The 24,674-nt window shown below is 40.9% G+C and overlaps 1 protein-coding gene across 1 annotated transcript in view; it reads right to left on the reverse strand.

Moving 5' to 3' along the window:
- Positions 1 to 24,674, reverse strand: part of FHDC1 (FH2 domain containing 1) — a 36,485-nt gene that overhangs the window by 11,671 nt on the left and 140 nt on the right. Inside the window, exons 2-9 of the mRNA XM_021530191.2 lie at positions 19,867 to 20,497; positions 13,063 to 13,124; positions 12,449 to 12,551; positions 4,336 to 4,421; positions 4,153 to 4,253; positions 1,429 to 1,499; positions 1,204 to 1,311; positions 243 to 313 (exon numbers count right to left, since the gene is read on the reverse strand). Coding sequence (XP_021385866.1) covers positions 243 to 313; positions 1,204 to 1,311; positions 1,429 to 1,499; positions 4,153 to 4,253; positions 4,336 to 4,421; positions 12,449 to 12,551; positions 13,063 to 13,124; positions 19,867 to 20,349 — 1,085 coding nt within the window. The 5' untranslated portion in view covers positions 20,350 to 20,497. The remainder of the gene's footprint in view (positions 1 to 242; positions 314 to 1,203; positions 1,312 to 1,428; positions 1,500 to 4,152; positions 4,254 to 4,335; positions 4,422 to 12,448; positions 12,552 to 13,062; positions 13,125 to 19,866; positions 20,498 to 24,674) is intronic.

The following is a 24,674-nucleotide window of genomic DNA, read 5'->3' on the forward strand; positions in this document are numbered from 1 at the left end:
TTTGACAGAGACAAAAATACCAAAAACCTATGGAGATCATGTAATAAAAAAACCTCATACCTGAAGGCACATTGCAGGCATACTTCTGCTAGTAAATGGAAATGAAGACCTCAAAGCTACAGTAAACATTTGTAAAGATCTGGTTTTATGCCAAGACTTTCCTGAATAAGCCTCATTGCTTCACAAATGAGAAAATTCCAATTTCACTGTAACCATAACTTTTCAGTTTTCTTTTAACTCACCTGGCGGCATCATGAACACTCCTAATTTTTTCTGAAAAGTTGAGAAGAGCAGCATCTTTCTTTTGGGCTTCCTGAAACAAACAGAACAAAACCAAAACACACACAATCCATTAACATTCCACCACCACGCCAAAATCCCTAAGTTTGGCAGTTGTAAAGCTTCTGGGAGGGCACTTAAAGGTTTCTCTCCTGAACTGTTTTTCTTCCCATTCAATCCTAACACAACTGAGTGGAGGACATCCCTTAAAGAAAGGCAGGGATCAGAACTGCAGCTTTTAAACAACAGCTTCCATTTTGCAGTGTAAAATAATAGCTGCTTCTGCCAGTGAACACAAACCAGATGTATTAATAAGGAATGGCAGGGAAAGAACAATTTACTGATGCCATTGTTTGAGCAGATACGATGCTTCCTGCACAAACACCAATTTATACCCTATTAAATCTCTTAAGCCGGTTTGTACACAGATAACAAAAGTCAAATAGATGCATTTAAATTCTCTCCCTTTTAAAATCAAAAAGTTTGAAAGGAAAGAAGAATAGCTTGAAAATGTCTGCAGCAGCTTTAAAAAACAAACATCAGTCATTCAAGGGAGGAAAAAGAAGCTATCAAGAAGGCTGCTCAAAAGATTCAATGGGAAGACTGAGAGAATTTTTATCAAAATAAGCCACTTCCACAATGTAAGAATTTGGGACAATAAGAGAAAATCTACAGTGAAGAAGTTTGATGAAGGAAAGTTTCGACATGCTATAAAAACTTAAGCTTTCCATGAGGTTCTGGATAGGATGACCAGGTAAAGGTAATTTTTGGTGAACTTTGTGGCAGGAGAAGAAAGGTGAAGATTAGATCAAAGCTGTGAGACAGTTGCTTTTTTTGGAAGCACATGGCCCCAAATATTGTGTATCAATTAATGGACCTATATTTGGAGAAGTTGTTTATACCAGTAAAATAGATTTTCTATACCAGAGCAACAAAATGCAGCAGACTCATGCCAGGTTTGTTTGCTTTCGTGTCTGCCAACTTGAGCAGTGACGACAGTTTAAATCCAACAGCATTGCCAGCATAACCTCCCTAAAAAGAAACAATTTGCAAAAGAGCAAATGAGAAGCTGAGGCATGACATCAGAGCGCTGCAGTACTAACAAGGAAGTAGGGCCCACCAGGCATCTCCCTTTGGGATGTCACTTACCGCATTCATAATGTTGCCAGCCTGAAGGACCAAGTGCAATATGGAATGCAGCTCCTCACAAGTCATTAACTCTGTAAGGAACAAGAAAAGTGCTAACAATTGTTTGTTTAGAAATATGGTTGGTTACCAAGCTCCTCTTCATCTCGAGCTTTTTTTTTTTTTTTTTTTAATTTGACAAGAAACTACAATAAACTGAAGAGGTCGTGGGAAAGATAATTGTACTATATAATTCCAAATCACAAGCACAACTGACAAACCTCAAGTGTATGTTCAGACCTTAACTTAGCAAGTGTAGTATTTCCAAGGCAACCTCCAGCAGCTAAGAAAGTATTTGGGGCCTCATCCTGCAATGTGTGAAGTGTCTCATGCAAGTGGTTAAGTATCCTCACCACCTACTAATTATTCCAGTGTGAGGCAAGTGTTCTGCACCCTGCAAGATCCATTTGCCATCTGCCAGGATTGGATTTTTTAACAACTACTCTTTTTTTAGGAGACTTGTCCATAAGGCCTGAAAAGATAACAGGCAATGTTTAAATTTTCTTTGCTTATCCAACTCCCACTATGAATCATCATTTTATTTCTGTATGATCATCAACTCATAGCAGCATTTGTTTTACTTGTCATATCAAAGATGATTTAGCACAAAGCTATATTCAGTGTGACAAAGAGTCACATGGAATAAAACAGCCTTCTGAAGTTTTCCAATCACACAAGCCTGGTTTGTATGTATGTTCATTTCTTTGCAAAATGCACAGTACTGTTCTATCTGAATTCATACATCTTTTCACCCAGCCACATACAAGCAAAAAACAACATATGTGCAAAAAACAGTATATGTGCACCAGAGGGATTGCCTTAGAAGCAAGATGTGGAAATTCAAAACTGTAAAGAGTTAATAAATGTGGCACAGCAAACCAAGCAACTCCAAATTTGTAATTACCCATACAGCAAGAAAATCACTATGAGCTGGTTGTAATGTGAGGTACTATATGTTATCCTAATGAAGAAAATAGAAGGTGGAATCCTTTTGATTGTAGTGTAAATACTTTTAAAAACTATCTCGGTTCCAAGTCCATGTTCTATAATTTATCCTGCATTCAGCTGCTTAACACAATACAGCAATGAATCATTTTGGAATCCCATAGCCCTTACACATTTGTATTTCAATACTGGCAACCTAAAAGCATAGAAATAATTAAATAACCTTTGATCTGACAAACTAGGTCCAAGGTGAGGAAGCAAGGAAGAAGAGAGAGGAGAGAAAAAATAAGAGAATAGCAAATTTCACAAGGCCAAGAGGAGAAGGCAACTTCTAAAGACTGCATATATAGTGAGAGCCCGCTCGGCGTCACTGTGACATACATCCATTGCAGGCTAGGTGGCTGTTTAGACCATCCTAACCCTTAGTGATTATCAGCATTAAAATTGAAGTAAATATTCTCTCTGTTTAATTACAGGCAAGAAACCTAGGAGACAGCATTAGAAAAGGAGACATAATTCCTAAACAACTTCAGGCTATCAACAAACCCTGAAGTGAAAAGACCAAATGGAGAAGAGCACATGACAAAGTGGACTGAACACAGGGAAAGGGCAGTCAGTGATTTGCATGACTGGCCTGATGCAGGAGCTGGAGACCAAAGTGTCTCCTCTCTGGAGGGAATTAATTCACCAGTTTACATGTCTTGGGTGAAGGACATCAAGGACATTAAGGTGTGGCTACTTTTATACATAGCATATTCCCTCACATATGTCTGTTGCTCAAAACCCAGAGAACAATGAAGTAAAAGAGATCCTAATAAAAGGCCAAACTCAGACCTAATCCTAGGTACTGCACACTTTCCTGAGTCAACAAGAAATCAGTCCCCACTGGTGGGAAAATGCTTTTTTTTCCCTTTGCTTTCACTTGAAAGGACTACTCTAATCACCACTGCTCATAACTGAATATTTTAATTAGTGCACCATTTCATACCACTAGAAGCAGTCTAAGCAGTGATCTAGTAGCCTGTCAAAAAATTTCCAGCATGACATAGGAATTTCATATTGAGGGACAGGACAAAGAGGCACTCAAGATACTGTAAAGGGTCAGCATTAATGTTCAACTGGAACCAGAAAATCAACTATTTCCCTGCAGAGTAGAAGACACCACATTACCAAACAAATAGCCATCTGCAGCAGTTCAAAACTTGAGAAATGTAAAGAGCAAAAGAGGTATGTAGAGAAATATAGAGAACAAAACCAGAAAACCTAGGAATAGCAACAGTATTCTCTATAGTAAAGACTTTAATCTGTCAATACTGCCACCTCAAAAAGAAGCAGCCTATAGAGAAATTTAGAAAATGGTCATTTTTCCTATGGATCTCTGAAAGAATAAGCAGAGAGGTGTAACAACCACATTCCATCAGAGGGAGAGCAGTGCAGGAATGAGCAAACTGTACTCAAAAGATGAGAATTTGGACATAGACACTTCTGCTTCTGTCAGTTTAAGATATATTACTTCTAGGTTTTGAACATGAATTTGCTGCTAGTATACCCAAAGTCTCCAGATTTTTTGATTTTAGAAGCAAAGATCCACCAGGCACACCCTGATGGCATTTGTCAGAGGGGAGTTAGCCTCCTTTTAATAGCTAAGGTACCTGAAATTCAAGCTCTGGTCTTCGTAATGCAGACTAATTAACATGCTAACAAAAACAAGAGTATTAGGCATGTCCCAACATATTTAATTACCTTTTGTTGCCTGTCTTATAATTTTCATGTCATCCTGTAGAGAAGCACAGGAGGGTGAAAACTGCCTCTCCAACACCATGGCTTCAATCCTAAGAGCATAGCTGGAGTACACAAACAGGTTTAGAACTGACAGCCAAAAAACGAACACTTATCATAAACAGAAGAAACCAACTATCGCCTTACTTTGGCACCTGGATTAATAAGTACATGAAGGAATCAGCTTGAGACAGTTTTGATATATCTCCATCAAAGGCTTTTAATTTCTTTACCTAGAAAAGAGAAAAAAACACTAGCAAAGAATTTCATGAAAGATCAAGATTAACCTGACTTCAGAAGGCAACACCTTGAAAAGGAGTAAATTTAAAAGAAGGCATTGGAAAGTCCTTTGTGACTGAATGGCTTCACTGTCCCAAGATTCTGTAATTTGCACACACCCCAACCACAAAAAAAATTTAAAATAGCATCACTCTTCTCCCAAAAAACTAGTGACACAGTCCAGCAGCAGAAACCATGATGCCACAATTCTGATTGATGATTTTGATTTCTGATCAATGATTGCTTTCATCACTATGTTTAGGATGATGATGATCTGAAAAATGACCCTCAACTCCTCAAGAACTGTGATGTACACTTGGGCAGAGTATAACTATGTTCAGAATATCCAGCATAGGACTGCCTAGATCTTATTGGCACAATACAGCTAAACTTTAAATTACAGGGGTTTTTTCAAGATACTTGCTTCAACCATTTCCCCTAAAATGCTCTCAAGGGGTAAACTTCATGATCTTGAGTTTGTATTTTTTTTCACTAAGATGAAATATTTTAAAGATAAGTGCAATCCTGCATTTTAATTAATTTGTTGTCAGTACTCTCAGTAATCTGAGGACACCATTTACATGCAAAAAAAATACCACTGCATTAATTTTGTCAATCTTCCTTCCCAGCTCCACCAAAACCCATATATTTGCATGATCTGGAAGCCACTGATCCACCCACATACTCACTATTTGTTTATATAGAAGAACTGAAAAATACATGTACATATGTTTAAGCTTAACTGGAATTTCTTCCACATCTTCCAACAGAGCAACTGTGTCCAAAAGCAGAGCTCACTCACAGCTACAGTATTTCTTTAATCGACCAACAGGTTCTCACCCAGCAGCAGTTGTATGCTTCCACTGATTTACACACCAGCCCATCATCCTTCCTTTGTATAACATCACACTTAAAGCCCATTCACAACCACATTTACACAGATGATCTTCAGTTTTAGAAAGCATATAAAGCTATTGGAGAGAAGGACACTACATCAGGGCCTCAGCAGTTACTCTACTGCCATGATTTAGCAGCATATCCACAGGTTTTGTTAAAGAATCAACTTACAAATTAATCACTTCAGTTACTTTTCTGCTTTGACAGTAAAAAAGTAGCTGATCTGTAATGGAAGACAAATATGCTATGCTAAATCAGGGTTCTGAACTAATAGAAGGATTCTTTGAACAGCTTTTTTTCTGCTTTATTCCCATTTTTTTTTCCATAACAGAAAAAATAGAAACATTGAGAACACATGAAGAAAGAAAAAAATACAAGTTAAACACAGAATGGAAAATAATTTCTTTTCAAACTGAAAACCACATCAACAAACAAATTACCAGGGAAAAAAACCTAACAAAACATAATGACCAAGAAAGAGACCTCTAATCAGAGAGCAATTTTTATTCAGGCTATCTAGCTTCATTTCCTAACACGCCCCCTCCTCCCCACCATTTAACTCAAGGCACTCAGACTACGGCTCCCCTTCTAAAGATAAACAGCATAGCCATTTTTTTAGGCCTGAGAAAACTCCTAATTTACTGAGTAATTCAAGAAGCCTGCCAACAAAAAAACAGGAAAGACCAGACTTGACATTCCTGATAATTCTAAGGTGTTAAACGAGTGAGAAACAAACCCAAAATAAACACTTTTTCTACATCATTAAGTGGGGAGTGAGAGATAGTATACTATCTCAGTCTTTAAAGGTGTTCTTTAACATAGCTTCCCAAAACTAGTGGACTGCAACCTAAAAAACAAATCTGCAAATTCTCCTCATTTTAGTACCTCGCAAATATCCGAGTTTGCCTGAAAAGGATACAGGCATTCAGATATGAGAGAGAGGGAGGAAAGACAGAAAAGCAGCCCACCAAAAAAACCCACGCCACCTCACCAAAATCAGATAATGTAAGCCCCAGCTTAATTATAGGAAGATGCAATTTGAAAACCTAAATGCACAAAAACTGAACAAGAGATCCTGAGACACTCACAGGACTTATTCATGCTACCAGTACCAGTATTTAAATATGCTTTCAACAGTAAGTAGAAATCAATGTTTTCTATGTGGAATTTTAGCTTCATTTGCACTGGATGAAATCCTCTTTCTTCTATCCTACTAGGAAAGACGCCTGAAGTCGTATGAGTGAGTACTAAACCCCAGAATTAATTCAGAGGAGGAACATTTCTAAACATGCACTACAGAAGACATTGACAACGCTGCCTTCTGATGGGTAGGACGGGGTGTGAATGTCACCATGCAGAAAGCTTTGGGCAATAGTCAGCCCAGAAGAAAGTCTCTGTAATCAGACTTGCAACAAAGGTGTGCTCACCACCCAGTTCCACTTTTCCCAGCCTACATCAACCACCTTAACCCCCACTGCCTTCTCCTCAGATATCCCAAACTTCCTTTGTAAGAAGCATCAAGGCAGCTCACCCAAGAAGCCCAAAACCCAAGGATGGTGGAGAACAGCGACCCATTCCACAAGCAGACAAAACACAAACACGACAGAGTTATAAGGTCCTTTTCACCCCGGAATTCAGCAAACACAGCATAGTTCTCCACACGTCTGAAGTTTTTCACATAGAAGACTAAATAATCTGTTAATTTGGCCTTAAATAATAAAGAGTCTGGGAAATAGCTAAGGTAAAGATAGGACAGCAATTATTCTCTGTTCCCTTTTTATTAATAATTTCATAATTCAAAAATAATTCTCACCATGAAGGAAAAAAAAAAGTTATTTGACTTTATAAACACTACCAATAAACTAGAAAAACAACTTCTGAACCCCAAAACTAAAAAATTACTAGAACACATTTTGGATATCTGTCATTACACAGTTCAAGGGAAACTAGTCAAAATCCCATGGGACTGCCTCTACTCTCTGCTGCCATGTTGTCCAAGTATTCTGGAAGAAAACTGAGATTCTCTGATGGCTCCCAGAAATGGGGGTCAAATTCAAATACCAACTGCAGCCAGGAGCTGCAAAGAAACTGTGGGGATTGACAACAATGTTCACTATTAATCATGTTAACAGATGTAGTAGATGGGTTGAGAATACAAGAGAGCTAAAAATGTAGCTTATTATAAAATCATAATGAATAACCCTAGCAGTTCTGGCCTTGGCCTCCTTTCTTGAGGGACAACAAAACTTTTCCACAAGAGCAGGCAGCCATGTACTGAGATATGGCAGTTTAATGTGTATATGCAAGAGAGCATAATTGCATTGTGTGCTTAGTTCTGTACTACTCAAATTGGGTGCTGAGCTACTAATTTAATTTTTCATTATATTTGTAGATGGAATATGCATTTGCACTGTCCATGCATGCCCATGCACACTCAATCTGATTTTAGATACACAAGGTTCTCACATATATAATTTGCTTAATTTTAAGAACAGTTATGAAACATAGAAAGCCTGATCTTTGATTTGCTTTGTGAACAATTGCAGTAGAGTTGCCCATTGCAAGTATGCCATTATACCTGGCAGACAAGAAAGCTACTGTATTCAAGGTCTTGGCAATTTTTAAGCTACCAGCACCACTTCTAGGGAGATTTTATTTTATGGTGTAAAACAGGTATCTTGCAGGATCTTGTAGCTATCCAGGATTTTTAAAGAAGATGAATAAACATTTTCTTGTGCAGTGAGACACAATGGGGCACAAGCCAGGGCAGTGGCAAACCACTACCAGCAAATTATAAAAATAAAGGGAGAAAGACCTGCAGGTAAACATAAAGAGCAAAAAAGGAAAAGGAGACTAAATGGTCAACCCTATAAAGCACTGGCTGAGGAAAGGAGAGGGCATTTAACTACTGACATGGTTTGAAAAGGGTAGAGCTGAGAGAAACAGTTCCAATAAAGCAGGTGACGGATGACCAGGGCTTGAAATCAGACTACACGAGCAAAGGACAGGCTTGAGACATAATAATGCAAGTTAAGACATTGTGTTGATAACCTGGGAGTGCATGTGTGTGGGTGAGCTGATTACCAGTGTGATATGCTCTCTTCTGTATGTATTTAAAGTACAAATTCTGGCTATTCTAGCTCATTAAACACTGGACTCTCTTAACTTTTGCCAGTCTGGGCTCGTTGAAGAGCACAATAATATGCACATAAAAGCAGCTAAAAGCTTCTTCTCTGCTCTAGTCAGGATGTCAGTAAATAAAAGCTGTCAGCCATTTCAACAGGGTATCATTCAGAAACAACTAGGAATCTTTTCAGAAGTGATATAGCAGAGAAGACCACTGCTTCAGTCAAGGTTCTCTGTAAAAAAAAAACAAACTGAAAAAAAGGATGAAGCAGAGGATATTCCAAATAGGTGTTTCTTCCTCCTTACAAAACTGCTAAGCACAGTATGGTACAAACAGCAGTACTTCTAAGAAGGCTTAAACAAAATCAGTGATCTTATCTTAGTTGTTAATGTATTGAGAATTTTCATAAATTTGCTTGGCCTTTTTTCTAACGACTGTATAGTGGCCAGGCCACACACCCACAAACAGCCCTGAACAAAACATTGAGTAGAGCCTTGCAGCAAGCTTCAGCATGGCCAGCTTCAAGTATTTGTCCAGTTTTTCAAATTAAACATTTGAAAATACCCAAACATTTTAAGATGTAGGAAAGACTTCACAACAGTGCCAATATTTCAATAATATTCTTATTCAGTTTGAGAAAAACATTCAGGAAGGAGCCTGTATTTGCCATTTACATGCAAAAATCTCCATAACTTTGATAGCTGTTGGGATTTTTCATAGAAACCAGCTAGAAAATTAGTAGTACTGCCACCCATTTCTGCATGCAAATAGAGTTGCCACATTACAACAGTGTAAATAGAATAATTTTAAAGATAAGAGATGTTAAATGTATTTGTTGGCCCAAGGACCTAGCCTCCATTGTCAAAAAACTGGAATACCATCAGGTGCTTGAGATACTATGAACTGAAACGATCTAAGATATGTCACAAAAGTCAAACAAGAAACATGGAGCACATTCAGGTAATGTGACTGGATATGACAACACTTCAAGATAAGATATAACTGGAGCACAAAACTGGTGCTTGTTCACACCAGGTAAACTGTAAACTTAAACTTCTTGTTAAAAAAGAAGAAACAAAATAGTCCAGAGTTGCCCTTTCTACAGCTATGACAAGGAAAGGCACTCTCCTCCTCCTTTCACTTTTACAGCCTAAGGATTTATGGCAAAATAGAAAAGAAAAAGCAGAAGACATCTCAAAGCACAGTTGCCGGGGTCAGAGCCTACAGAAGGCACTTGGCCCTCATTCCAGCTTGCTAGAAGCCTGTGCATACAGGCAAATGGGTCTGCAAATACCTGAGCTGCTGGGAAGAGCTACAAAGAGGAACTGCAGAAGCCCACCCATGGCTGCACCAAGACAGGGTGCCCTGGTAACTGAATAGCTGCTAACCTTTCAGGACCTGAGCCCTCGAGTCTCTGCTCAGAGCAATTCTCAATTCTTACAACAACAAAGCAGGTCTTTAGGAGAACAGGAAGTATTGAAAGGGCAATCCCAGGGAATCCTTGCTGAGGATGGGTGCAACATTATGCAAGGACAGGCCAATGTTTTGACAGCTTGCCAAAGCCATCTCATGTGGTATGACTAAAAATAAATTAGGAAGTATTAAACAGAAGAGGGAATAGCAGAAAAAAATAACACCACTACACTGAGTATCTCTAGGGTTCTGGATTATTTGTATGTGGGGCTGTAAGCTTCTGATGCCTTTCCCTTAGCAAATGGTGAATCACTATTCTAGGAGACAGGTTCAGTCTGGAAGGCAGACAATAAACTAAGAAAAAGTAAGGGGATATAGCAGAAGAACAATGAACATACATTTAGAGAAAAAATGGTGAAAAAGATTAAAAAGAGCTGTGAGGCCCCTAGAAAGAACAAAATTTTAACTGTCTACACTAAAATTTTAGAAGCCACTGTAGTAAATGAGTTACTGGACCCACTTATTCTTGGCCCACACCAAGCATGATGATATGAAGGCATGGAAACATTTTTCCATACCAGCACAAGCATCAGGACCTTACATTCAGAATTTTCTCCCTGTCTTGCCTGCCACTACCCACCCAGCTCTCAAGGGGAAAAATCAAAAAAAGTTAAACAATTATGAGAAGAATAACAAAGAGAAAGGGAGTCTTTCCTGTAAATTAAATACATACAAACACCTGCACAGGGGAAAGCAGGCTCTTTCCAGCCTTCCCTTGGAAATAGCAACAAATCTCATGTCTGATGCCCCTTAATTTCTAATACTCTCCTGTATCATAGAATATATTCTATTAATTTCTCAAGTGATTCCTTAAAAGCACTTGCTAAATTCTCTGGCCCAATATCTTGAGGGACAGCCTGTTGCCAAATCTGCTGTCAAATAAATAAACATACTTTTTCATTCCTAGCAGTATCTATTGGATAGCTAATGCATCTAGTTGAGCATTCCAGAAAAAAACTGATAAAACTCAACAACTTACATTACAATTCTAGCTAAATGACAGCATTTATATCACATAGACTACACTAGCTGAAAGATTTTCTACTTGTCATAAAGTGACAATTAGATATAAGCCAGAAAGAGGAAAAGAAGAAAAGGTACGTTTCTTCTAGTCTAATTTTCTGACTATATGCAAAGTTAACTAGGAGTCACTCTCTTTCAAGTTAGTACTCCACTGTTCTCCTCTGTCTGACTTTCAGAGGAAAGAGATAAATTCTGTTTATATAATGGAATATGTACTAAAATGCAAACAAAGAGGGAAGAGGGAATGGTTTTGAGGTCCAACAACTACTGTCAGCTATTTTTTTTTATTGATTACATTGTAACTTGTTGATATCCTCCCAACTCTGAGAGATATATTAATCAAGTATGCTAACGTAACACAATTTTTACAAGATTCTCTGCAAAGGCAGCTCAATTTAGGGTCATAAATTTGACAACAAAAGACTGTAACATGTTCTACTGATGACTGGATCTGAGATTTGCTGCTGCACAGAGGAAACAAAGTGCTTTGACAGTATGACCTTGAAGTGGTAAAGCATGTGAGTTGAGGTTGATCTGTATGTGGACCTTAACTTAGCAATTTCCCAAATTTCAGCCACTCACTTTGATGTGAAGCACCCAAGCAATTCTAATGCTAATTTTGTCAGGTTTGTGGTTTACATTTCTCTCAAGCGCATACAAATGGGTCAGTGCCAACAGTGAGCAGGCAAGGAACTGTACATCATTAAGCAGGGCTCCCGGGTCAGTTGATGAAGCTTCCCCTCTTTAATCATGTGCATAGACTTGAAGTCTGGGACTAGGAGGGGAGAAGGCTGTGCTTGGATGTTGGTCACACGGGGATGACAGGAACATTGAGAAGGTACTGCTGGTAATTCTGTGCCTTCTAACACGTCTCCTTTGAGCACTAAGCCATGTTACCAAATTCTATGGGTGCTGAACATGGAAGCTGCCTTTCTGCCTGTTGAAACCCAATGACCAGGCTCAGGAACAAGCCCAGATGAACCAAGCAACCAAGCAGGCAGTGAGCCAGAAGACAAAAAGGCAGTAGCACAGAGCTACCAATATTCAGCTCACAGGTACTGCAATGGGAAGGCAGGAAGCAGGTGCCAAAGAAGTGAAATTTGTTTGCTTAGAATATGCTTCAATTCTGAATTTTCTAACTCCCTAAAGCAATTATCTGCACACAGGAAGGCTCCAGGTCTTGCTGCTTATGGGACAAAAAGGACATAATAAAAACAAAAGATGTCTTATCAACTTCTTAAAAGCAGGTGAAATTACTTGATGTGAAGGGAATGACTATACTGCGACCTCAATACCACAAGTCAAATGAAGATTAAACATCTGCACTCAGTGGTTCCCTGTTCCCTCTTGCCTAGCCTCAGGAATTGAGGCATTGAGATTCCTCTTTTACAGAGCTTGATGTTCGAATCCCAGTCAGTAGAACTCTACAAAAAATAAGTTCCACATAAAACCATTATTTACCTCCTCTGCTTCTGGTAATAATTTAAGAAATTCACGTAGCAGTTCAGGATCATAGGGCTGACTTCTTCCATGATAAATATCTTCAATAATGGATTCGGCAGACCTTGAAAAAACAATTGAGCACATATATTTTCAACACTTGCAGGGCAAACAGTTACACAGATTGAAAAAACCATGCCTGGGCTGCTCAACAGAGTTATAAAGAGGTTGTGGATGCATCAGTGTCCACAGCAGCAGTGCTCTGACACCATTTTCAGTGACGCCTTTACCAAAGGGCAACGTTATCAGTGAATGCAGACTGCAATGAAACAGCTTGCTCTTGAAAATGCTGCTCCCCTTGCCCCTTTCCAGTTGTTTATAAAGAGAGGAAAGGCAGCTCACAGGCAGTGTTACAGGAGGCAACAGGGCTTCCCTGAACCATGCCTGAAAACTCACCTCAACTGGTTAACATCAGCAAACTCTGTCTGATGCCAAGCCATAAATGTACTCAAAACTAAACATATTAGAAAACAAAATATGTCAAATTACTTTTGAGAAAACTGCACAAAACTGCAAACTCCACAAGGAACAGAGCACAATGTATATATTTTATGAGAACTACAAAGAATTCTTACTTTTTGAATTGTTTGAGAAATATCCCAATGTTCATACTTCGTTTTGCATCCAAAATGGAAACCTGAGAGAGAAAGCAAGAGAGATTAATCTAACAATACTTAAGAAAATAGCATATAATGCAGATATCATTTCTTGAATTGTAACACATAACTGTTTGCACCAAATCCTAGGCCAAATAAATATAGAATCACTTCTTAACAACAAAGCTTATATACTACAAAACGAGTTTTTACCAGGGAAATATATAGCACACTCACATCACCTTTCTCCAAGTGAAGCAAAAAATTCCATAGTAACATACAATGAAGGAAGGAATCAATATGTCTATTTCATTACAAAGTAAAAACATTCTTATTGCTTACTTCATAACCCTGCATCTGCAAAATGTTGTTTATCAGGTAATACACTATATTGCATTTAAAGGCCCCAAGGTTAGAGAATACCCCACTTCAAAACCCATGTAAATTCAGAGGTTTGGTGAGAAATGTGAGGGTAGGACTTCTAAGCAGAGGTCAGGTGCATTACTGATTTAAGTCATGCCAACTAACAGCCATACTGACTCAGGGAAAGATAAATAAGTCAATCTTGAATCAAACCCTGAAACACACAGTGATCAAATCTGTTTGCTTACTTAGAAGCAAACAGAAATCCCTAATAAAATAAGCTCTCCCAGTTTTGTATTTCAAAGTTGGTTTGCTCTATCATCTTACATGTACAGTTCTGAAGATTAGGCAAGTGGAAAAAGAAAAAAAACCAACCCCACAATATTTTCCCGTAATTTTGTAAAAAAAATTTAAAATCTAAGTGCTTCTTTTATACTAGTTTTTCTTCCTGTAACAGCATACAAGTTTAAACTTGAGAGGTTTGCCCTGTTTTAGCAAACTGTGTCCTTAAGGTTAAAATTTTACCACAGCTATTTTGGTGATAACAGCTACAAAAGTCATGAGATTTACAAGGACAAGAGAATTGTTTCACCTTAACAGTTTCACCTGACGGCTACAATAAAGGAGCTCAGTACACTTAGATGTTCAAGACTACTGTAGGACTTGCATCTGTTTGTGGTTTTGACAACTGGAAAGGTATTTTGACCTTTGTGACAGTGCTCAGATTAGAAGTAGATATATAAATGCAACATTGGCATTATTATGAAGTTGAATTAGCCTGCAGTCAGCTGGTGACAGTGAAAATATAGGGATGATTAATGGGCTATCCTCAACATACACCCAGGGGACAGCCTCTTCATCTGCTGAAAATAGTGAGTCAAATTGAAAAGTTTTCTGAAATTCTGGAATTTCCTCTCTTCCGAAAACAGTGAAGACTAGAAAACACAGGAAATATCAGCATATTAGTTTTAATTAGATGACTGGTAGCCCAAAGCCCTTCAGTTTTAGCATATGCAGAGATAAGGGGACAGATTGTGGTTTATTCTCCTGCTATCTTAAGAGTTGAGAGGCCCCCAACAGATCATTAAGGAAAAGCCCCTTAACGCAGGACAGGTTCAACTATCTCTCCCCCTGCTGTATCTAATCTTTTTCAAATGTTTTACTGCAGGGACCTCTCACTGACCTCTCTAACTGTAGCTCCAGTCTCCAATTGCTTCGGTCACCCCTAATTCTCTGGTTTCTCCATACTAGTTTAAGCCTATAAGCTTTACCATCATTTGGTTTCTGGTTTGTTTTAAGCATATTCAGAGTTAATCTTGTGTATATTTTTAAAATCACAGTCAGTAACTGTTACAGAGACTGATCATCAGATGAGTAAACCTTTGTTTTCCATGGCACAACTCAGATTTACAGTATAACTTCAAACAAATCACATATTTTTAAAAATATCTTCCCTCAAAGCAAAACAACAATGGGGAACATACACAGCTGCATTTGTCTTATCAGCACAACAAAAAAATGTCACAGTATCAGGATTTTACATACACTTCTTGCTCTGTATATGAGTGTACTCTATTTTTTCTCTCATTTCTTGTTTAACCACACAATCAGAACAAGCCTCACTTTTTGGTCACTCTTTGCTTAGTGTCTACTTCAAGCTTATCAAAAGTGTTTGAAACTGCTGTCATTACATAAATACCTTCAAGGAGTTTCCAGATGGGAGCACAAGAAGGAGAAAAGGGGAACCTGGCAGATACTCCATAAATATAGTTCCTACTCCTTGCACACAAATACACTATCTTCCATTCCACATTCAGTTGCATATTAGATTCTTAACTTCAGCCTGAACATCTCCACCGAGATTTAATTTGATTTTGTTCATGCAGAGCACTGTCTGCTGTTGCTTTTTACCCTTTGAACATTACCATCGCTTTTTCCTAAATTCTGCTCAGTCTGCTCCTGTCTTCCGTTCACACACGCCATCAACACTGCTGCTGGCACAGCACGTTTCAGGGCTCTGTTTGCCACCCAAAGAGGTTTTGAAGTGCTATCCACCAGTAATACCCCTGGACTTCTTGACTCCAAAAGTTACACTGCACTGTGAGAATTGGGAACAGACATCCCTAGTCCCACTGGGATTCTCCATAGCAGAAAAAAATTCTCATATGGTTTCTTATGATTTACTTTAGATTAATTCAGGAAACCTTTCTCCATTCTCCTCCTCTGCTCTCTGAAACTGGAAATACACAATTCTCACAGATACTTTCCACCATCTCCACACCTGCACTTTGCAAGCCCATGTAAAACATCACAGGTCACTTGTCATCACTTGCCACATCTACTTTATAAACAGTGCAATCTCTAAACCATGGACAACAATTCATTGACTAATCCGCTTTTCATCACCAGAGTATTCAATCCAGCATATTTCCAAAATCTACAGCAGGCACAGACCATACAGTAACAAGCCTCAGTTTGACAAATGTTAACCCACCACAGAAATACTCTGTTATCAAGGTATTATGAGAAGGGGAGAATTAGCCTGAGCACCATGGTGAAGTTGTGTTGATGGTAAGAGGATATCTACTCCCGCATCCCAACAGGAATTTGCAATCAATATGAAAGATTCGAAGAGTGTTCTGGGAGACACAAAAAGACCCACATCAAAACTGACTTTGTAGTGACTGGAGAAATGCAACAGGAGTTTCTTGCCATGAAATCATCAATGAGGAACACAACAAAGCAGATTTTTAACAGATCAGTAAAACAAAACATTGTTAAGAATAATGGGGTTTCACATGGTAGGACACAGTTTACAAATTACAGCAGGCATGGAACAGCCTGGCGGCTCAGGTTTGGTGCTGAAGGTTAGAAAGGATATAGATAACTTCCTGTTTCAGCTTCCACTTCACATTACAACATAGTAACTATCATCACTCCAGGCCTGCAGTCACGGTGCAGCAGAGTGAACCCAGCATCTTCCTGAAGGGCTGTCCCCACTCTGTGTCATCCTCCCATGTCACGTTCCTAGCCTGCTCTTTCCCTTAGGCAGGCACTGGTACTCATCTCATTTGGTTCTTGTTGTTAGTTCTCCTCTAGATTAACAGGTTGAATCAGCTCTCAAGAAGGTGGAATAAGCATCAGAGCCAGCACAGGGAAAACAGAGAAGAAGAGGGGGCAAGAGACATCCTGTTCACTCCTTCTAACTTCCTTCTCTCTCCTCCTCTCACTGCCCCTTTGCACAGGTTCTGAAATTCACTGCATCCTTCTGCAGAGTCATCACACCTCACTTGAAGAGCAGAAACTACTCCAGTAGAAAACAAATTAAGAACACCACAGCACTCTGCTAAGCTGCTTACTTAAATACGTTTACAGAGGGTGTAATATGTGTATTACATTATCCAATATCTGTCCAGAGCCAGGGGACAGGTGGGGTGAGGTGAGAAACAGGAGCAGAGGCACAGTTTGAAGGAGAAAGCAAGACCAGTTCCTCTGGCTGACAAGAAGCTGTTTTGCCCACTCCACTGCCAGGCTAACTATAGCCTGGGTGAGTGCCTGTTGTGCCACACTGGAACACCACTGAAGGATGGGGAAAGTAAATTGGCGTGTAAACTTAACCTTGCACCCCCTATTTTTCACAGCCTCAAATTACATGGAACCATAGGGCAAATTAAGCCTCTAGTCAAGGAAACATGTTAATTAATCTCCTAAGGGTTTGGTGAGGGCTTGTTTACGAAAAGGAAAGGATTTGCTGTAGGAGTTTGACTCAAGCCTCAAAAGGGACTTCTGTTATAATAATGATGTTACATATAAATTCCCTGTATAAATCACTGTCGAGTGAGGAATTAAAAGGACATCCAGTGTTGTAAGCGCCTACTTGCATAGAACTTTTACCAAAACTGCTCATGATTTCATAATCAATAGTGATCTCTGGCAAAGGTATGAGACCCCAAATCTCTTCCACAGTCTGTAGGGCAGTGCCCTCAACACTGGCTGAAGAGTAACTCTTCACCACTTCTACTGAAGTGCACCACTGCACCAAGAGGGAGGCCATAGGGATAACAGAGCGCTCTCTGGCCCTGCCCTTCTGTACAGCACTTTGGACACTTGCTGCTTTTTTTAGATTTGGGTCTAAGTAAAAGCTGAGTTCATGCACTTGAAGTTGTCTTGAAAATTCATTGCTGATATACTATGCCAACTAGGCTAATTCCACTATGTAAACATCTAAGAATATTTTTCTTTGTTCGACCATAAAACACTCTCTAAAATCAACTGTGTTGTACACAAAAGGAATAGAGGTACTGAAACACAAAATGCCTTATCCACCTGCCCCTGCTGGTTTATGAAATGGCCACAAGCAGACCTAGAGCTCGCTCAGCCCCACACCAACACTCTCTCCACAAGATCACATTGATTCTGCACACTTCAGCCTGCCCCCAGCTCCTGTCAGCCTCTGTAGGTTTTACCAGAGTGAGCTGAGGAAAACCATCCACATTGAAACAATCAATGGCAGCCAACAATCGATGGAGTCACAAACAAGGCCTGTGCTCCCATCTCCAGCCCCCTGCTGAACCAGGTCTGCAGTAGGATGAAGCATGTGAGCTGCTGCCCAGCTGTACTTCCACACTTCCAATAACACACAGCTCCTCAGGATTATCTCCTTCCCTCCTTGCTAAGCAGATAGGACTGCAAAGTCCATTAACACATAAGAAATTGCTCACCACTGACACACTGCTGCAGCATGCTTGACAAAGCTTAGCGAGTGAGTGGAACATTTTGTCACTTAAGTGGCATCACTTAGAAGCAAGTCCTTCTGCCTCACCACCTGCCACGTGCAAAATCACCATGGGAGCCCTGAACCAGGGCAGAGGCATCAAGCAGTGTAAATGCACTGCACCACCGTATCAGCTCCATGACGCATGAAAACCATAACTTTCAGCAAGGCAGGGTTTTGTTTCCAAAGCATTTTATCTTGGAGAATCCCTGGCTTTGCAAGCCTCTGCTTTTAATCTCCACCACTGCATGAGTTCTAGAGCACACTGGGGTGTTCTCTGACCTACCTATTGCACAGTATGGGCTACATTCAGTTTATGAAACTTATTGTCATATTTACTAGAACTAGATCTTTATCACACAGCAGTCCTGAAAGGGGGAGCCTCTGAGAAAACACAGGAGGCCAAAGCTCTGTACATCTGTATTTGACACAGGAAGTGCACTCACTACACTCCTGATTCAAAGATGAACATAGCCTGAAAACAGCACACAGGTTAATGACTACCTCTGATGATGGCCCCAATTACTACTTCCCGACATCAGGGTTTCAGAGCCTACAATACACATATCTTCTTAAACCTTAAATTTCAATATGTGCAACATGCATACTATTGGTTTCTCATCTTGTCCCTTCTGATCTTATTTTGACATCTCCTGAATCCTGCAAGATATCAGCAACTTCATGTCCTTATTATCTCACTAAATATGGATACACTGTTACATCTCTTAACCCCATGCCCTCTGTATTTTGTTTACAAGCTAACATATACAAGCTAACATGTAGACATACACTAGTGATTAAATCTGCATTTCAGCCCTCCAATTACTTCAGAGAAGGATCACTTGAGACAATTCAATTCAGGCTTCACAAAGAGGCTGTCTATAAATGAGGATTTAAGAACTAGAAAAGCTACTTATCACTTCCCTGGAGAGTGCCTGAACCTGAGTGTACTCGGCACAGAGTACTCTTCACCACTAGAACAGGAATCAGCAGCAATCTTGGGACCTTCTAGGAAGGTTATCTTCGTGTCAAAAGCAGGGAAGATGAAGTAAGGTTTTTCTCAGCAGGAAAGTCATGTTCATGAAAGTGGAAACTTTAAAATTATCAAATAACAAATACCCTTATCACTATCTTATGTTCTATATCCTTGCTGCCATACTGGTACTTCACTTGCTGATGTCTCTAGGATACTGTGGGCATATACAGCACTGACTCTTGCAAATAGGACTCTCTTCTCTCCTGTCTGGTACATGTTTGCATGTACAACCTCTTGCCTGCATCAAAGACACAGAGCAGGAGTTGAAGAGACAACACAATTTTGTTCCACACTGGAAATTCAAGGACTATCCAACATGAGTAAATACAGATGCTTTCAGCTCCCTCTGCTTATTCATATTTATTTTAACAGGTGATCAAATCACAGCACTTAGCAAGTTAAAATAATAAAACACAGTTAGCTCTTTGAAAAATAAATATGTGCCACTAAGAACAAAGAGCTTATGCTTCCCATCATTCCCCTCTCCTTTGAATCAAGACAAATTTGCCGTAAGGATGAAACATGACAGAGAAAGAGAAAAAGGCGAGGCGGAATTCACATCAACTCCTACAGTACTATGTAAAAAAAGAGGTTTTACTTTAATTCTTACCTCCTCTTTAGTCTCTTTAAATGAAGACTTTAAAGATCGGTTTCGGGAGTCCTGGGGTTTGGCTTCCTCCTGCTGCCCAAAAAGTTCCTCAATTGTCTTTGTATCAATTTGATACTGTGGTCTTGCAGCAATTGTCCAGATATTGTTTTTGCCACGGACTTGTTCTTCAGGGATAGTTTTCCAGAAAAAGCTCCGCATTCGTTTTTTTTTGCCGTGGCTGTCGTGCCCATTTAGCAGCTGTGGAGGCAGAGGTATGCTGGGGCCAGGCAGCGGAGGAGGGGGTGGCGGTGGGGGCGGCATTCCCGGGGGGAGCGGAGGGGCAGGGGGAGCCCCGGTGAGGGGACATGGCGCAGGGGGCGGTGATGCTGCAGGCTGAGAAAGTTGAGGCGCTGTCGTCGTATCCTCGCTCATCAATCCCGTTGCAACTGGAATAGCCCCATTTTCTTTATCATTGACCAAGGAGAGACAATTCATAACATGCATTTTACAGCCTCCCCCAAGGGGAGAGTGTTACTTCCTTGGATGGCTTTGGAACATTGAACAGTCAGCGCGCCAGCCGCTGGGATCACGCCGCTCAAGCCCTATCTGCCAGCAGCGGCAGCACAAGAGGGGACTGAACCATCTCCGCAACCTGCGACAAAGGACAATAGGGACATTCAGATCACACACATTGGACATTGTCCCTCGCACTGAAAAGACACCAAAACTGAGGTACAACAGCTATCAAGTTTTCAAGCCAGAAGGGAAATTTAGTGAATCAAAAGCCTTTCACAGGGCAATTGTTTAACATTTATCCACACCAAGATTTCAAACAGCTTCAAGCACTTGGATTTCAAGAACATATATAAACACAAGAATACCTCTAAATCACCCACAGTAGGTGTCAAAACTACCTATTAATCTCCATTCAGTGTAATTTTGTAAAAGAATATATTTCTCTCAAATTATTAAAACAAATATTATTTCACTGCTAAATTCAGGTATGCTTTTAAAGCTGACTGCACACAGTACTATGGTACTGAATTAACTGCTTCAAACAGACCCTGTTTGAATCCTCTAAACCCATGGTTCAAATCCAAACTGTGCTAAAATAGCTAAAAATTTGCTGATGATTTAACAGTCTAGCCTAGTGTACTACTTTTTTTGCCTTTGTATTTTTCACACAAATGTCAGTAAGGGCAAAAATAGTGTACAGTCCCTAAAGTCTCTGTGTTCGCTGAGCATGAACTTAAAAGTATAACTGGTCTGTTATACTTTAACACTACCTCCAAAAATACAATCAGAGAAGAAAGACCACAGTTTTGATCAAGCTGTCCTTTATCATTTACTTCAGCACCCAGGTTAACAATGCCAACTCAATAGCAGTAAGTAAGTATTGCACATATGCAAAGCTTTAAATACTTTGGTAAGTTTTAACCTCTGGATTATCTCATAAAACAACAGGAATCACAATGGGGTTTAGCATTTTTCTTATACTGTTACCTTCTAAATAAAAATGCCCTTATTAGCAACAAACCTTCAGGTAAGAGCATAACTGCCACAAACTGGACACTTTTGATAAGCTGAATCTATTGGAACAGATTTGATTCATAAGTCTCAGAGAAAAACTAAAGTGTTTCAAATACATTCCACTGAGGAATCTCATGATTTTATGGAAATTTGGAAGCAATCTCAAAAAAAAAAGGATTTGTGAATTTACAAAAAAAAATTTAAAATTCAAAGATGGCATGCAATACAAACTTAGATAGGAGACAGACAGCCCCTGAGCAAAACTCACTCTCAGGAAAACTCACCAGAAAAAGCTCAAGTAATGCCCTGGCACAAGAACAACATCAAATCAGAAATTTGGCACTGACTTAGTAGTATGCCTCCTCAGCAGGGTTCACACGGAGCTAATAGCAACCCAGATCAATTTGACATTGTATAATAGTGATGAAAAAATTTCACTATTTTTGCCAGAGATCCATCACTAGACCATACATGAACAAACAGACCCAAGTCACAGAAATAAGCCTTAGGGCAAATTCTCTCTTGGTCTGCAAGGACTCAGCCACTCACAGCTTCACTGAAATCAATGGAAAACAACGCAAAAGCATCTACTGTACCTTTTCTTTTCAAAACCTTGCTCAGGTAGCAATGAACTCCTCTCTCCTGCTTCAGATTTTCCAATCTCATGCCTTACGTTATCCAGGCATTTACAAGAATAGAAAACATATATAAAAACCTGTATAAGGTTTAAATCGCAGGCATGATGGAAAATATTTTAATGGCATGGTAAAAAGGAGAGAAGCTACAAAGAAAGTGGATCAGGATAGAGTGTTTCAAATTTAAGTCAGCATTAATACCCAGCTGCTATTACAGGGCTCTGCATGTTCACGCCTCTCCTCCCAAATTCATGATCATAGAAGCAGAGAGGCATAAAAAAGCAGGTGCAAGGTGGTGGAAGGAGATTAACCACTCAAACCAATTAAGTGTTGCATTAATTTAAAGAAATACTCAACTAGGAAAAGCACTTTTCCTCCCTACTACTTATTTAAAAATGAAAAATGTCTTAGCTAGTTTTCCACCATCATACAAAGCAGTATTCAACATTATTATTTTCTAGCTTGGGTTCCCACACATTCACCAAAAAAAAAAAAAAAAAGACACAGACAGACTGACCGACCATGCCCTAGGCAAGATTCAAGAACCTCATTTTGAGACTTTCAATAAATCTATATGCTTTAGGAAAAAAAAAATCAAATCCTAATGGAACAGAGTTGTAGGAGATGAATCATCAGAGTCCCAGCACTAACACACAGGAGTGGAAAACGACTGATCTCAGACCTGAGTGCTTCTGTGCTAGACAAGGGACACTCCTAGTGAAAGGAGTGGAGAAGGCACGGGGAAGAAAACATCCCAACCTAGATTTAAAGATAGATAGAACAGGAAAAACTGTTTTCAACCCAACGAGCCTTGTACTGCTTTAGATGAGGTAACAGCCAGAACCAGGAAAGGGGAGGAATCAGCATTTGGAAGGAAGGCATGAAAGGAAAGGCACAGCATAAAGGCTGGCATTCAGCTTTGTTTTCTGACAGATAAGCACGATCCCGGTGACAGAGGTCACCTGCTCGTGAGAGGATGGCGGTCTCGAGTTACCAGATACCAGGAGACTGCTCAAAATTCCCTTCTCATGCTGCCTCTCCCGAGGAGCGGCTCAAAGCCATTCCCAGCGGAGGCTCCCACCACTACCGTGGGTGGGAGAGGAGCGAAGCTGGCAGCCAGGACAGGTTCTGGGCTGCTCGCTGGTCTCAGCAGGTGCCTCTGAGCAGGAAGTGCAGCAAGAGGAGGTGGGGAACAACCAGCCGTTCCAACTGAGCTACAGATTACCGAGACACGCTGGGACTGGGATGCGTAATAGAAGCCAAGCAAAATTTTAACTCCTAAGGAGATTCTCCACACTTTTCAAAGGATTAAAGGGGAAAAAAAAAAAAAAAAAGAACCAAAGAACAAACGTTTAAGACATTGCAAATTATACCTCATTGTTGCATGTTTGTTATCCAAAACAGCCGGAGAAGCACCAACGCTCTAAAGTAACGTCTTTACTGCACGTTTTAATTGTGCCCATATTTGGCATAAAAGAAATATTTTATTTCTTTGTCTCATTCATTGTTTTAGCCAAGCTAATCTAATTTGGAAATGTAACTTAAAAGTTAGAGGGTGGGGACAACTTTCTACCCAGGTAAGAGAAACACTCTAAAGTAATTTGTTTCTTGCAAAAAAGGCAGTTGCCACTGAGACGGATACGGATTGTGTTTGCATACACAAATTAACAGGTGAGGTGCACGACACACTGAAGGGCATTTCATAATTCATACTGCAAGACATGACTGACTCCCTTTAACTCACACCTTATGTTCTCCCCTGCCCACGTTTCTGAATCAGGCGCCCTCCAAGTTCTCATGAGAACAACGCCGAACCCAACGCCGAACTTCGGTGTCTGTGTCTCAACACAAACACTACAAAAGGCAAAGGGAACAACTAGTTGCCGACTGCAGACAGAGAAGCTGCAAACGCCGATAACCATTCCCTGATCCTGCCAAAATCTGCGGGTTAAAAAGAACACGCAGCTCATGCTATTCAGCGACTTCGCACTTCCCCGCTGATCGCATCCCACAAAAGCGCTGGCACCGCGTCGGGGCCAGCCTGCGGGAGCGGGCCAGGCAGGGACCTCCCGGCGCTTGGCCGGGGCTCGGCTCCGGCTATTTCTTGCTCGGGCTCCCAGGTGCCGCGCTCGCCCCGCCGCGGGAAAAGGGTTCCCACGGAGGAGCCCTCAGCCCCACCGCCGTGTTCTCCGCCCGGACCAGGTGCCAGGCTGGTGCCCTGTGGGGGCCCTGCCGCCGGGACCACCCAAGAGGCGGCGACAGATCCTTACTCCGTAATTCCCTTCCACCGACGCCGCAGGCACCGCGGAGGGCGCCGGCGGCCCGGCTGCACCGCGGGTCACACCGCGCCGCTGCCCTCCGCTCCCGCCGGACCCCGGCGGCCGAGCCGCGCCCCGGCCCCGCGGAGCCCCGCAGGACGCGGCGAGGGCAGCGCTCGCTCCGCCGGAGGCAGCCGGGGCGCCGGGACAGCTCCCGCCCCGCCGTGCGAGCGGAGCGGCGGCTGCGGCTCTCCCGCAGTGGCAGGGGCCGGCCGGGCCCGGGGTCCGGCGGGAAGGGGAGCCCGTCTCCCCGGGAGCTCTCCCTCCTCCTCCGCCTCGGGAAGGCGGCGAAGGACCCACGCAGGAGGACGGCGACCCCCCTGCACCGCCCGGCCGCACCCCAGCG

This window comes from Lonchura striata, chromosome 4, assembly GCF_046129695.1.
Source record: "Lonchura striata isolate bLonStr1 chromosome 4, bLonStr1.mat, whole genome shotgun sequence".
Taxonomy (NCBI): domain Eukaryota; kingdom Metazoa; phylum Chordata; class Aves; order Passeriformes; family Estrildidae; genus Lonchura; species Lonchura striata.